This window comes from Phoenix dactylifera, chromosome 6 (assembly GCF_051530095.1).
Source record: "Phoenix dactylifera cultivar Ajwa chromosome 6, Ajwa_hap1_PhDact_Kaust_v1.1, whole genome shotgun sequence".
In the NCBI taxonomy this organism is placed as follows: domain Eukaryota; kingdom Viridiplantae; phylum Streptophyta; class Magnoliopsida; order Arecales; family Arecaceae; genus Phoenix; species Phoenix dactylifera.
Window position 1 is genome coordinate 30600463 of NC_143195.1, and position 16021 is coordinate 30616483.

Genomic DNA, 16021 nt, shown 5'->3' on the forward strand with positions numbered 1-16021 from the left:
AATTATTAGAGGTTCTGTAACTTTAAGATTATGTAGGTGGATAGAAGAGAGACATTGGAGTGCTTTGAAATCTATATAAGATACGACTCAATGATTGTCGTCGCGAAACAAGTTGAATCATTCTTTCATGTAAAAGATACAACCCGAACTCAATTTAGATTATAGGAGTTATGACTTGAGCCTTATTTCCTTACATGAAGAGGCAAATCAAATAAATTTCTTTAATTGAAAATATTTACTATTTTTTTGACTTCCATACTGGTTGGATTTTTTTTTAAAACAAAAAATGTGGTAACCTATGGATTGAGCAAATAACACCGTAGCTATTCTAAAACATTCTTCTTTTGTGCTCCAGTGATAACGTTATTTCCAACCTTCTATGGAGACCACACCATGGTCATCCAGTGCAGAGAGCTTTGTCATTCTTGAAAAGCTCTTTAGGTCAAATAATCCATCTACAAGGGGGGTAGTGGAGCCGTCAAACCTAAGAACCATAGGAGCAATAAACCAAATAAACCTTCAGAAGGTGCAATTATTCCGTAGTTGTTCCACCATCTTTAGACAATTATCATGGAATGAATGCAGCGGATCCAAAGAGTGCACTCTCTTATACAATATTCTCATTTAATAGAAAGTGCTCCTACCAAACATCGCCGCCGCAATACTATCTTGAAACATATGCAAATGTAGCTAGCTCGCAGAAGTGATATAAAGAATATTGGCAAAGAATTAGTACGTTGACTTTGTAATGAAATGTTCATGTGAGGAGACAAAGTTAAATGGTCGGTTGCTCGAGAGGATGGATTTTTAGGTTGTTCTTATTTGGCCGATTTGCTATTCCACATTAGGATCAAATTAAAGGATGAAGTAGACATCAAGGTTTTAGGATCTCTCAAGTAGTTAGAAGATTGAAGGAGTATCCCGAAGTCTGCCAGAAATGCATCAACTTAATCTATGTCCGCTTTGCTTGTGAACTTAACCTTTGTCCAATTTGGTTGTGTACTGTGTTTCCACTGCTCAACCTCTTGGCTACACTTAGGCCCTATTTAGGATTATTGTTGGCAGCAGAGCTTTTAGAAGTAAAGCTTTCAGGAAGTAAAATTTTTATAAAAAGCTAATTATTGTTTGGTAACTATATTTTTAAAATGATGTGAAGTTTTATCATATGTTTGGTAACCAAAATGAGAAAGTACTTTTGGTATGATAAAATGATAATAAAGGATATTGTATGGTATGCATAGTAAAATATAATATGATATAATATTATTATAATATATTATAATATAATATTGAATACTATAGCATGGTAATATGATATGATATAATGATATATTATTAATAGTATATTACTACTACAATGTAATATATTATTATATAATAATACTGTAATATAATGTAATAATATAATATAATATAACGGATTAGAACATAATAGATTATATTATATTATGGTATAATAATATTATATTATTATTAAATTTTATTATATTAGATTGTATTATTGTAAATATAATTGTATAATATTATATTATATCATATGTTTATATTATAATAACATGACATTATTATAATATAATCATATAATAGAATATAATGTAATGTAATATGATCTAATATGTTATCTTGTTATATTATTAATAGTATATTATAATATTATCAATAGTAAAACTATATTATATTATAATTTTATATTACTATGATAATGTAATATATTATATTATTATAACAATATAATATAATATTTTATTATTATTATATTGTATTATATTATATTTATTGTATAACAATATATTATGATATGATATAAGATGTAATCGTGAGATTTGTTGGTGAGCATTTTGGTCATTAAAATTTTTTATTAAAATCAAAATAGTTTTTTGATATTGACGAGAAAGTACTTTTAAAGAAAAGCTTTAAAATAAAGCATTTTTCAAATAGAAGTTTTAATTTTCTGACAAAGCTAAAACAGCTTTTCGATTTTTTACGGAACACCACTATACCATCCAAAAGTACTTTTAGAGGATCAAAAAGTTTTTCTAGCCCACCAAAAGTTTTACCAAATGAGGCCTCAGAAGTTAACTAAACTAATTGTAGTGGACCAAGTGCCTAGACATACTAGTTAGAGACCAACCCCCACTAAATAAAGAGTTCCAAATATCCTATCAACAAGCCTTTTGTGGCACGCATAGTAGCCAACCATCTTGGTTGACATCTTAGTATCTGTTGCTGGAAATTCTGGACCCGGGGGCCGCCGCGAACCGAGAAGGGGGGAGGAGCCTCCGATGCCGGGACGGTGGCTGTGGATGGCGGTGCGCCGACGGCTGGCGTCCTCCTGGAGAGTCCTGCAAGAAAGCCGGTGGCCGGGCTTCCCGGCGCCGGCCCTCCGAAGCTTAAGTCAGAGGGGGCTTAGTATGTGGAGGGCGTTAAGGAAGGAGAAGGCCTGCCCTTTTGTTACTTGTTTTTTGTGTGTAGGTGTCTCTGTTTTTTTTTCTCTTTTTCTCCCTCCTCTTTTTTCGGGAGGAAGAAGCCTCCGTCCCCCGTTTAGGGAGAAGCTCCCCTTTTATAGGAAGAGTGGCAGGGTTACCTGTGGTGTGACTGGGCGAATTAATGGGTTACTGTCACTGTCAGGGAGCTGTCACGATTGATCGGACCCGTTGGGGTGGTTGAACCGCCGGCCGTGGTGGGCCTAGGGTTCGTAGATGACAAGTGCATTGATTGCTGAGTGAACCGGTGGTCAGAAAGAGCCATACGCTTTGATGGTTCAGTGATCCGGAGATCATCTTGAGCCGTGTTCATTTAATGACTGAGTGCATCGGAGGCCTGAGGGGCTCTCATGCATTAATGATAGGGTGTGCCGAATGCCTGCGGAGATCTTGTGCCTTAATGACTTCGGGATGGTGGCAGATTGAAGTGGAGTCATGTATTTAGTTGTCAGATTCTTTAGAGGGTTAGGCGGAGATTGGATATTTGGCTAAGGCCTTCTGGTCTCGGCCTTCTGTGCTCGGCCTTCTGTGCTCGGCCTGCTGTGCTCGGCTCGCTGGTCTCGGCCTTCTGAGCTCGAGGGCGGAAGAGCCGGAGCACTTGGATGAGCTCGAGGGCGGAAGAGCCCGATCACTTGGATGAGCTCGAGGGCGGAAGAGCCCGAGCTCTTGATGAGCTCGAGGGCGGAAGAGCCCGAGCTCTTGATGAGCTCGAGGGCGGAAGAGCCCGAGCACTTGATGAGCTCGAGGGCGGAAGAGCCCGAGCTCTTGATGAGTTCGAGGGCGGAAGAGCCCGAGCTCTTGATGAGCTCGAGGGCGGAAGAGCCCGATCACTTGGATGAGCTCGAGGGCGGAAGAGCCCGAGCACTAGATGAGCTCGAGAGCGGAAGGATTTGGGTGCTATAATTGCATTTGTGGGGTGGTCCATTTTTCCACCAACAATATCTATTACCTTCTCATGTTTCACATCATCCAACCAAGTGTGTGCACCAAACCATCATTGTCATTGAACCTCTTAAAGCTTCATTATGTGTCCCTAGATGTAATGGTGCTGATATGGTCGGGATTCACTGTTCACTGAAATTATGCCCATCCGCACAATTGATCAACGAGAGTGTAGCATATATCATATGAAATCAATGACCGAACAAATTTTTGAACGATTAGCGTGGGCGATTACAGCTCAGTGCAATCTCGGCATGCCACATAAGAAAGGTTGTATTCGCTCAGAACGTCAGATAAAGAAAGAGCATAACAACCTGTTTAAAAATCAGGTGATTCGAATCGCGACGACTCAACCTTCCACTCATACCTTTTGCTTATTTTATTATTTTGCTTATATCTCTATTATTTCTTTCCAGCGTTGAGCTTTGCTTGACTTAAGCATCAAAGAATTTTCAACTAAACACATTTCAGCAATCCCTAATTACTCTTTTTTGATTGCAGATCGGCTCTCGGACCGTCTAGCCTAGCTTCAACAGAGTGGAGCAACCCGACCTCCATCTACTACATCACCTTACTTCATCAGATCAAATTTTGAGCGGCAACGGCATCATGCTCCAACCAACACCATTTTCGTTGTAACAAAAGTTGACAGCCGTGCCCTCATATTCTCAATGGAACGAGAGGCGGGTTCCTCCATTTTGTTTGCGAAAACAAAAAGGGAAGAGAGGGAGGAAGAGAGAGAGAGAGAGACAGAGAGAGAGAGAGAGAGAGAGATGGCACCACAAGACGCTATGTCCAATCGAAGTCGGTACCTTCTGAGTGAAGCACAAGACGAGACGCTCTACGTTAAGTCACTTTGTGGGTTCCCTCTCGTAATTCCACTGCTCATTATCATAAGAGAGAGAGAGAGAGAGGGCTTACCTACCACACCCTCTATATCCGCCCTATGTATACTATGCTTTCATTTGGTAACTAACTCTTGGATTTATATCTTTTATTGTTGACATAATTGACTCAACCACCTGCCTAACATTTGGGGCTTCTTGCCAACTGTTTTCATGTTACACGCCGGATGGGATCCTATGTGATTCAAGAGCAAAAGCTGCCGAGTACTGAAATCATGCCGGTCTAAACCTTATACATATGTAACCCGGTCAAAATCCAAGTTCTCTCCTTATGGTAAACTTGGTATTCCAAACTTCCAAATCATATTAGGCCCATCTTTGTCAAGATTACCAAACTTTAAAGACAATATTAGACCCCAAAAAAAAGGGAGAAAAAAAGAAAGAAATGATAGATGTAATACATAGGATTTTCAGATTTTGCTAATAATTTCAAAAGTTGGCATCGAGATACAAAGCGCTTCTACCAGTCATCTGATTTATTTGTTTCCATATTTTAAAAAGGCCACATCATCATTTTAAGTGCCATTTCTCCCCTTCTTTCTCCTCTTCCTTTTTGTCAGGAGGATGCTTGGATGGAAATATCAATGGGAGGTTTCAGCTCTTATCCTTTTTGTTAAAAAGCCCAAGGCAAGGGTAAGAATTTGCCAAAGCTTTAGCTACTTTGGCGTCCGGCTTGAGCTTTGAAAGTAAGACTACAGGACAACCCTTGTCCCCACTCTTTAAGTTTACTTATTGATGCACTCCCTTCTAATGTGCATTTATTTTTAGAATACAGATATTGTTTCAATGAGTACGTCGCTGAGCCCATTTTTCACTAATCTTCTTATCCATCTAATCATCCATGAAGTAATCTTGCCTGAGCTTGGAAATTTAGAGTGAGACACCGCGTCACACCCAGCCGCCCAACTAATTTCTCTATGGATTCATTTTTCATCAAGAATGCTCGATCGGCATCATGATCTGCCATCCGCGCAAATCATATGTCCAGCGACAAAAAACGACCAATCACATTCAAATGGTTCTTTATTGGACTACCTACTTAACTTACTAAACTATCAAGATGAACAATATGGGTTAAACTTCATCTCATCAACTAATAAGATTAATCGTGGATGTACTGATACTAGAGTTGTATGATCTATCCGTATACTCATACTAATAATGCAATTACACACTTTCAAGAATTAGCATGATGGGCCAGATGCCTTCAATTCTGTATGTCGGCCTGCCATCGAGGAGAGATCTTCTGCTCAAAAGAGAGCAGAATTATCAAGAAGGCATGGTCAAGCTGCCTGCCTGTCTCGCATTGCTACGCCCAAAACCATACCCATCAGTTTTAATCTGAAGCCATAATAGGGGTCTCACTTACTACACAAATGGACCCACTGTGGAAGAGGTCCACTTGGAGCACGTCAAAACCCCTCTCCCTGCGGGAATGGTACTGGTAATATCTCTCAAAAGAAATGGTCCAAGGCATCACTCCTCAAGCAACCTATCCAATATCTAACACTTTTGACTCATCTTGTGTTCCACAGCTCATATGGGGGCTCCGTGTGGGTCTCCCCCTCCATCCGATTTAAAGGGGTTCGAGGAAGAATGGTTGACATTTACCGTTCGATCACATCCCGCACAGATCTTAAAATATTTTAAGCTCCCTCGTTCACCCGCACAGCTCTCAAAGCTGCCATTGCGCAATCTTCATCGCGCGAAAGATCCAGCTCCCGTCCCAGATGGGGCGCCGCAGGAGTGGCCCTCACAATGGCACGGAACATTCGGGTTTTGTTGGCGGACACGTGTCACGAGGAGAGCACCCCCCCTCACATTCTCTCTCCTCCATCGGCGGGTGGTGGGTTGTTGGATGGTTCGGTTTCCTAACCGATTCCACCGCACGCCCGCACGCAACCGTAGCTTATTAGCCCCTTCCATAAACCCCCGGTTATCTTTTTTTTTTTTTTGCATTTTATAGAAAAGATTCCTTCATTTGACGATATTACCCCTATGTTACCTTGTTATTAACTGAAGAAACCACGGTGGAGAATATTTGGAACGTGGAATCTTGAGAAAGTAAAATGGTCAGAAGGAGAAACAATGGGCAGGATTAGTTTGAGCACGGAATCTTCGGAGGGTAAATTGGTCAGGAGGAGAGGGGTATTTATAAAAATGCGGTGGGGGCTACGAAAAGGAGGTTTAGGCGGAGGGCAATTGGCGTTGAGTGGCCGAGGCCTCGCCAACGTCGCCAGAATTTCCAAATTTTAAAACCAGCGGAAACGGGACGGAAGGGAACTCCCCCACCGAAGCGTGGCGGTGTGTGGGTCCCTTCACCGGCCACTCCCGGTTTTCTCAAGAGGAGATGGGCGGGCGCGACACCTCTCACCTCTTCTTCCCCCCCCCCCCTCCTTATTATATGCATTTATTATTATAATAATGAGCGAATCAAGGGAGGAGAGAGGGGCGGATGGGAAGAGAGAGGAAAATAGATATAAAATGGGCAGAAAAGGAGGGCTTTTTTATTTGAGGAGCTCGGCGGATGGGATGGCAGAGAGAAAGCTGCCGCGAGAGATGAGCGTCAGCGGCAGCAGCAGTAGAGAGGGCTCTTAGATTCGGTGGTTCCGATCATCGATCGTCCCTTGGTCCGTGATCTTTGCGAAGCCATGGCGTCTGGGTTCCCGGGGCGCGATCTCCGCGGGGGTTTCGGGTTCGGAGCCGGATCCGCGATCCAGATGCCGCCGTTGCCGAACCGATCGGAGCCCGCCGGCAGCGAAGGAGGAGCCGCGGCGGCCGGAGGTCTACTGAAGCGGTCGCTCAACGAGATGGAGAGGCAGCAGCGGTTGCAGCTTCAACACGCTCTTTTTCTCCGATCGGTGAAGCAGAGGACCCATCTCGCCTCTCCCATCTCCCCTCTCTCCATGGTCGATCTGTCGTCGTCGTCGGCGTCTTCTTTTTCCCCTGATCTCTCCACTCTCACCTCGTCTTCTTCTTCTTCTTCCTCTCAGTCCGCCTCTTGTTTTTCTTCTGGTTTGGGCGGCTATGTGAGACGGCAGCACCAAAAGCCGAACCCGCCGGATTTCTCCTTCTCGGCAGCGCCGGTGGCGGCGGTGGCGCCGTCTTGTGTGACCGAGTCGGAGAACAAGTCCACCACGATGCGGAACCGGCTGCTCGAGGAGCTGGAGAGGCGGCTTCTTGACGATGAGGACGAGGACGAGGTCAGCGCGTCGGGCTGCTCCGCGGTGACCACCAGCGAGTGGAGCGAGACGATGCAACAGCTCATTGCCCCGCCGCCGCCGGCTGCGTCGGCGGTCCAGAACCCGCTCTCCCCTTCGCCCACCACATCCTCGTCCTCCACTGCGTCCTCCTCCGCCTCCTGCTCCCCTCCCTCGGCCACGCCCTCGCGGCAGATGCTCTCCGACACCGTGGCGGCGATCGTGGACGGTAATCTGGAGGCCGCGGCCGCGAATCTCGCTGTGCTGAAGCGGGCCGCGAACCCCCGCGGCGATCCCGAGCAGCGGCTCACGGCGATGATGGTGGCCGCGCTGTACTCGCGGATAGAGTCACCGCGGTCGTCCGGGGCGCTTCATCATCCGTTCCCCGAGCTGTGCAGCGCCGAGCACCTGGCGGCCACCCAGATGCTCTACGATCTCTCCCCCTGCTTCAAGCACGCCCTCTTCGCCGCCAATCTCGCCATCCTGGAGGCCACGAGGGATTACCCCAGGATCCACATCCTCGACTTCGACCTCAGGCAGGGGAGCCAGTACGTCCCCCTCATCCAGGCCCTCGCCGAGCGCCACCGCCACCGTCCCTCCTCCAGGCCCCCCTCCATCAAGATCACCGCCGTCGCCGACCCGACCTCCCCGTTTAACTCCTTCAACAACGGCAGCGGCGGGCTAAGGATGGTCGGCGACTGGCTGGCGAAGCTGGCGGAGCGGTCCGGGGTGGGGCTACGGTTCAGCATCGTGTGCCGGCGAGCGGCGGAGCTGGACGAGGCGGCGCTGGGGTGCGAACCCGGGGAGGCCCTGGCGGTGAACCTGGCGTTCGTGCTCTCCCGGGTGGCGGACGAAAGCGTCTCCCCGGCGAACCCCCGCGACGAGCTCCTCCGGCGGGTGAAGTCCCTCGGGCCGCGGGTGGTGGTGCTGGCGGAACAGGACATGAACGCCAACACGGCGCCATTCGCGGCGCGGTTCGCGGAGGCGTGCGGGCACTACGGGGCGCTGTTGGAGTCGCTGGAGGCGTCGGTGGGGCGGGAGAGCGCGGAGCGGGCGCGGGTGGAGATGTGCCTCGCCCGCAAGGCGGCCAACTCGGTGGCCCGGGAGGGCGCGGACCGGGTCGAGCGCTGCGAGGTCTTCGGCAAGTGGCGGGCGCGCATGGGGATGGCCGGCTTCCGTTCCCTCCCGCTCGGCCCGTCCGTGGCTGATCCGGTCAAGGCCCGGCTCGCGCCCTCGCTCCGGTCCAACCCCGGGTTCACCGTCAAGGAGGAGGCCGGCGGGCTGTGCTTCGGCTGGTTGGGCCGAGTCCTCACGGTGGCTTCCGCGTGGCGTTAGGCTGAGGCTGTCATCATCATTAATATTATTATCATTGTTGTTATTATTATTGTTGTTGCTTCTGTTGTTATCATCACCAACTTTTTTTTTCCCTTTCCTTTCTAATTTTGCTGATTAATGATAATAATAGTACTAATTGATAACATTAATGTGGATATTATTATTTAACATTGATATTTAAGCATCTATTGTATTTCTACATGACCATGGTTGAGTCATTAGTTGTAATATTATTGTTATTTGTTGTTAGCCTTGGGGACATAAGTGGTGCGTTTTAAGGGTGTGGGGAAGTTGCTTTGCTTTGGGGAATAAAGGAATGGGGTTGCATTCGTGTGCACGAAAGGCCCGGGTGTCAAGGGGTTGGACGGATTCCTTTGGTGATGTTGTGTGTTAGAAGGCAACGGAGAATCCGCGTGTGTGGGCTGACTTGGTTTTCATCATCGTCTAGCCAGCTGGCCTCATAATCTTCTTGATTTGTTGCCAGCGAGGATGATGTCCCGCGTAAGGATCTATCATCTATATTTTTCCCGTTTCGAATGGTGTCGATAAATTGTTGTCTTCATCTTTGTGAGGGCCCCGGTGGTACAATTTGGTTTGCACCCTCTGGTTTATTGGAGGATTTCCTGTAATCGGCAGTGCATGTCCCGTCTGAGGTCTGAACTGGTATTCTTGGTCTGGTTTTCGATATCATGAAACAATAAAAAACGTCTCGAGTTCGGCTATATACTAGCGGACACGAAACAGGGACAATGCTTGCTCTTTGGCAAACACAAGGGCTGCGTGGCTAACTTTCGGCTCCTGTTGGGCCCTTCCGTGCAGGTAAAGGGCGTGAAAACGGGTGTTCATGGAGGTCACTTCATGTGGCTTTGATGCTAAAAAGTCATCAACTGCATTACAGAAATTTTAAGTATTGTAAAGATAATGCTAGAACCTTGATACCCATCCACGAGCAGCTTATTAATGACATGAAGACCACCTCTTATGGTTTTGGTACTACCCTGTTTGTTGTTGGAGGCTATACTCCTTAGAACGGTCCATTCTTTTGATGCCAGCTACCAGCTACCTTATTAGGAGGATAGACCAAGCTAGGGAATCCCCAGCCTCTTCCTAACCAAGCTAGGGAATCCCCAGCCTCTTCCTACCAGCGTATAACTACGTAAATTTAATTGAAAGAGCTTAAACAGACTTCAGCCTTGGACTTCTGCCCGATTTAAAGAGTTAACTTTAGTCAAGGAAACTCGGTCTGGTTTATGCTGCCTATGACAGCTTCAATTCAAGCTAAGTCAACATAAAAAAAATATTTACTTAATACTCTTCATGTAACTGCAACACTACAAAATGTCTAAGTAGAAAATTTAGACAAAGGGAATCTTGTTGTAATAACAAGACTCATAATTTGTCTACACTAGGCTTACCTGATAAGCAGATTTGAGTTCAAAATCTATAAATTAAATGGAATTGGGACTATTAGGATTTAGGATTCATGATTTTTTGTTTTTTTATTAGCAACATATGTAGTTTGGGTTTCCAGTCGCAGTACGTAACCTCAGCTTTATCCGACTTGTTTAACAGCATCTTTGTATCCCCTACTAAGAACACAGAGGACAGGTGCCCTCAGGCCCACTTTTACAAAGGACCAGATGTAATGATACAAGGGCCCTCATTGTACAAGCGAACACTAGATAAAAATAAAAATCTGAAAAGTTTGTGAAGCCCCCGTTGGGTCCCAGTCGTCCTGCATCTCGCCTTGCACGTCGCTAGCAAGTGGGAGAGAAATGAGAAGCTAAGCGAGCTGGTTAAACCAGCCCATGCCATCATCCTCTCTGGACTCTGGTTATTCCCTTCTATCCCTATCCCAAGTAGTGAGGTAGGAGAGAACTATTGATTAATACCAATGACATTATATAAAATTGGCCGGAATGGTTGCGGATAGAAGCTCCGCTCCGCCATATCAGGAATGCTTGCTGTGTGGGCCGCAGAAAGAGGAGTGAATGCAAAGAAGCTAGGGCTTTTAGAAATTTTTTTGGTTGGAGTATGTTAGATTATGGGCTAATTCGAGGATTCCTAAAAGTTATTTATCCAGACAAATAATTGTTGTGGTTCAAATTTGGCCCGAGGGTGACCACGCTGGATGAGTCAAGGGAGTTGCCGGCTGGAGCAGAGAAAAAAGAGCTACCTCTCGTGCGACGGCGTATCTACACAAAGCTTCACCGGTAGTTCCGGTGAGGACCCTCCGACGCTCAAGTTAGAGTGGATCTTAGTTGGTTCAGCTAAAAGTCCTTTAGACGTTACCTGATAGGACTATTATAGTCTCCGTAGAGGTGCCCAGGTAGCGGAGGTATGGCCCATCTTCATCATGGAAGGAGATGGCTTTTAGCCAGATGGCGCGCAGCTAAAACTTGCTTGAGGTGCATGACATAGGCTGTTATTGGGAACGGTAAGGCGTTGGTAGATGTAACAAGGTATGGCTGGGGTAGGGGCAGCATGGCGTCATCCTTGGTTGTCGTTGGCCAGCAAACAAAACATGGCACAGTGAAGTTGTAATATACGGCCACATATGCGGGCATGGGCGCGCACGTGGGGTTGAGCTCGATGAGAGGTTGCATCATATACTCGGTGAGGTCAGCCTAGTGGGCGTTGAGGTCGGGCTCGCTCGGGGGCCGCGACGTATATTTAGTAAGGTCGGCTTGGCGGGTGCTCAGGTCGGCCTAGCCTCCCCGATTCTGAGATCTGCTCGGTAGGGTGCCCCGAGCTCGGATCGGAACGCGTCGGCGAATATAAAGACACCCCGAGCTCGGGTCGGGGCGTGTTGGCAAATATAAAGACGTCCCAAGCTTGGTCGGAGCGCGTTGGCGAATATAAGAGCACCCCGAGCTTGACCGGGGTGCGTCCGCGAATATAAGGGCGCTTCGAGTTCGGCCGAGGCGCGTCGTCGTATAGTCCTGCAGTCGAAGGAGCTTTTTGGCTCGCAGTTGACGCAGCAGGACGCCCCGAGCTCGGGCTCGGAACGTTATTATAAGCATCAGAAGAGGTCACGGTAGGTCGTAGCAGCGGAGAGATCTGGCCGAGGTCGGCTGAGCCTTTGGCAAAGTCCCAGATCGGTCTGGCTCCTAACAGGATCGAGATCTGGCCTGGTCGGTGCTGAAGCCTGCCCGGCTGGAGTGGGATGATCCCTTGTCCTCAGCATGACAATCCATTATGCCCCCCATCAATAATTGCAGGAGATAATTTTTTTTTTCCGCATTTGGTTGGTGAAGAAAGTAATTTAGAAAATGGTACTGAAAAAAGATTTCCATATTTGGCTAGAGGTAATCTTATACAAAAAATATTGCTAAATTTACAACGAGGCTTTTGAATAAATGATTCAAGTAATAACATTTTTTTTATTCAATCCATTTATAGTTTACTTATATGAGGGCTATGAACTATTGCAAATATTGAAATATATTTATATGAGTTAATAAATATTTTAAAATTATATATGTTAGAAAATATATTTCTTATTATAAGCAAATTTTAGTAATTTCAAATTCTTATTAAGTAAATATATTTAAACATAAATATACCGTTAATTGATTAATTGGAAAAAATATTAAACCGTTAGTGTGGAATTGGCAATATTCATAGGGGCATTTGTGGATTTCAATGAAAAAATGGGGGTAATCCCATCAGCAATGACCGACATGAAAAAAAAAAATACCACCTCCTTATGCTATTCATTTTACGTTCTCTCTTAGTTAAATAGGCATGAGATCCACAATTTATTTTACCATATATCTTACCATTTTTTTTACCAAATATGGTAATCTAGCAACCGATTTATTTTTCATGCTAAAATATCGCCAACCAAACGTACCTATAAGAGTTGTCAAGGGTTTGTTAGGTTGCCCAATTAAATATCTGAACTTGCAAGAGTCCATTTCGAATATTGCTGGTCGGTCAAAGCCAACTCCCGAAATGGCCCATGAATGGGACAAATAGCCCGAAATGAAGCGGAGTTCGGTGAAGTAGACTCTCACACAGGCCTTGAATCAGGCTGAGCTCCATGAGTTGCGACGAATCTGACAGGAAAGCCATCTGATGTGTGGGAAGTATGAGGTCAGTTCCATACCAAAGGATTCGAACATTTTGGCAAAGGCGAACGCTACAGCGGCCTAATTCACTACATATTCGAAAATTTTGTGGATGCAAATGCGATGAAGCCGTGAGAGCGATCGCCTTTATTCTCGTCCTTGCAAGGATGGGAAAGAAAAGTGGGGCGGGGGCGAGCGACGACACCTTTAAAAATAGTTCCGGATCCACCGCCGGCTTTATGCGGACTTATTGCTGATCTGATTGTTTTATGAAGACATAGTACACATGCCTACGTCCAAGTCAATGCGTGTACAGAAGATATCGTTATAGTATTCATGAAGTCTGTGGCACGATCCCTAATGCATGTAGGTGGGCAGTGGTCTTTACTTGAGATAAGCAAGTCTAGTAAAACCCTTCGTGGGACTGGGACAAGACGTGTCAAACAAGAGTTTTTAGAAAATTTTCTATGTGAGGCCAGCACTACATGAAGAGAGAACCATTCTTGAGGGGCTCAGTCGAGATGATTAGACTATTTCTACATACAAGACTGAGGAAAGCAGACCTCTCACTTCTAGAGAACATAGGGCTATTGAGGGAGTATAGGGCTTTTTAAGCTGCACATATTTTAAATAGATCAGAAAGACGAACAAAGCTGTAAATTAGGCCGTGCTTATTATTTTAGAGATTTTTTTGGATCCACCTTGTATCGATTTTTCCTCCTCTAAATTGCATTCTTTCTCTTAATTCTAATGATAGTGCTCAGCGAGATCAACATAAGCATGTATCGGAAAAAAAAACTAAAAACAAACAAGACTCCTACTAATATTTGGACTGTTTGAGGCCGTGGCCTTCTTTTTCTTAGGCCACGGCGAACCGTGTAGTGCTTTTCTACAGTCGGATGGCCAACCAAAAATATAAAAAGGAGAAGCCGGCCTTGTTTAACCTTTTTTATGGTTCATTTGGTTCCGAGAAAAAAAAACTTAGAAAAAATAAAAAAATATTTTATATTTATTCAGAATTTTGAAAACAAATAAACAAATAAATTAAATATTTTAAATATATAAATTTTTCTCACGAAACAAACGAGCCTTCAAGAGAGGAATCAGGGTCGTGGTTTTCTAGCATAGTGGAATTGTGACCGGCGGCTGCGGGAAAATGTGCGCCACGGGTAAATTCCTAGCCGGACACGATGCTTGCGCCGAAGAGTATGAAGCAATGCCAGCCATAGAAGAATAAGAACAAACACATGGCGGGTGGACGGTTCCGACTTCTAGAGAATCTCTTGTTAGTTGCCCAATTGTGCTAAAAGGCTCTTGGACTTCGCATTGGTGGACGGCTACAATCTAATCAAATGGCAAGATATTTCAGATTAGATTGCTTATGAATTTTCAACTATAAATTTGTGTCATGGATGATGCATGCCACCAATGGGCAGAAAAGTAGGTAACGTGAACTGCACATTAATTCAACTGGACTGAGTTTTTCCCATCGGTCATCTTAAACTAAAAAAAACCAATAAAATGGTCATGAATAACAATTTTGCTATTGATTTTTTTCTTAAAAAAAATTAATGCAATGTTTGTGTTGTAAATCGATCAATTAGGATAGCTGGTCAAGTGATGAATTAACAAATGTATTGATTAAATGATAATTATAGCTAAGGTGTATGGAAATATCAAAATTAGACACTACTTGCCACTTATAGGGCTCGTTTGGTTTGCGGAAAGCATTTTTCTTTCTAAGAATATGATTCTTGAGAAGCAGATTTCTGGAAAGAGTATGCCTCAGAAAGTATTTTTGGAATGTTTGGTTGACAATAGGAAGTGAGTGCTTATGTTTAGTTGATCATCCACTTTCCTGAAAAAGTTATGTGTAATTCCTATTATACCCTTAATAGAAATTAGGTCTTTAATACCTCTTTAATGCCGAGTGACTTTTTTGGGAAAAAAAATGAAAATAGAGTGATTTCCGGCTTATGGAAAAGTAACTTTTACATGTTTCTCATGGAAAAGATTTTTTTATGAAACATGAAAATCATATCCTCATGTGAATACAACTTTTCCGTCTCTCTTTTTTGAAAACTCCAATCAAATAAGAGGCATCTCATTATTTTTTCGTTGACCATACTTTTATAGTTTTCTTCTTTCTTTTCCCACGAGCCAAACGAGCCCATAGGGAAGTCATGCAAAGGCAGTAACAGGGTAGCAAGACAAACAACACAAGGGCAAGGGAAGTTATGAATTGAAACAACTAGTTTGGTTCTTTTCAAAAAAAAAATGAAAGGGACTCTTTGAGTTTCACTTCTAGGTAAGTTCAACACTTACAGGACCTCCTAACCTCTTTTATGTTTTTTTTAAATTAAAACATTAGGTTAGATAGCAGGTTCTGAAATATTAGTAGTTTATTATTTAATTTTCTCAAGTGGTTCTTTATACATACCACATACTTGGTAGGGCTGCAAATGGGTCGGGTCGGGTCGGGTCCTGAGTGACCCCGACCCGACCCGGTTTTTTGTTCGGGTCCTAATTTTGGACCCAGACCCGACCCGGTTGAAATTCGGGTCGGGTCGGGTCGGGTCGATGCCGACCCCGTCAGGTCATTCGGGTCGGGTCGGATCCGGATCCAATCGGGTCCGGTCGGGTCCATGAGATGTTTTCTCTTGAACAACACATCAAGCTAAAAACAGCCAAGAAAATAGGTTGGCAATCTTAAGTCTGGACAGAAGAACAGGAAGGACACCTGGATGGAGATAAAATAAGAAAGGTTGTGCAACCAAAACGTAACCCATCCTCGTGAGCAAATGGAATGGGTTATCAAGAACATAAATTGTGTTAAATTGACTGTGGCGAAAAATGTGCAAGACTTCTAAGTTCTTCCGTTCTTCATCTGGATTTAACGAGCAGAAGCAGCTCTGGACTTCCAAATCAGCTAAAAACCGAGCAGTAAAAGAATATAGTTTCAATAACCAACCAGAAATGTGGCACCATGAACAAGAAAAAACAACAATCTTTAGAAAGATAAAATAAGAAGGTTGTGCATCAGTACATATCATAGATGATCTGAAGCCCTGCTTGTTTGCTGG

The 16021-nt window shown here is 44.6% G+C and overlaps 1 protein-coding gene across 1 annotated transcript; it reads left to right on the forward strand.

Annotated features, from left to right (window-relative positions):
• Positions 1–6739: 6739 nt before the first annotated feature.
• On the forward strand, positions 6740–9066 carry LOC103719657 (scarecrow-like protein 8). The gene has a single exon (XM_008809001.6). It carries the CDS (start codon positions 6982–6984, stop codon positions 8863–8865), a length of 1884 nt encoding a protein of 627 aa, XP_008807223.1. The 5' UTR covers positions 6740–6981; the 3' UTR covers positions 8866–9066.
• Positions 9067–16021: the final 6955 nt, after the last annotated feature.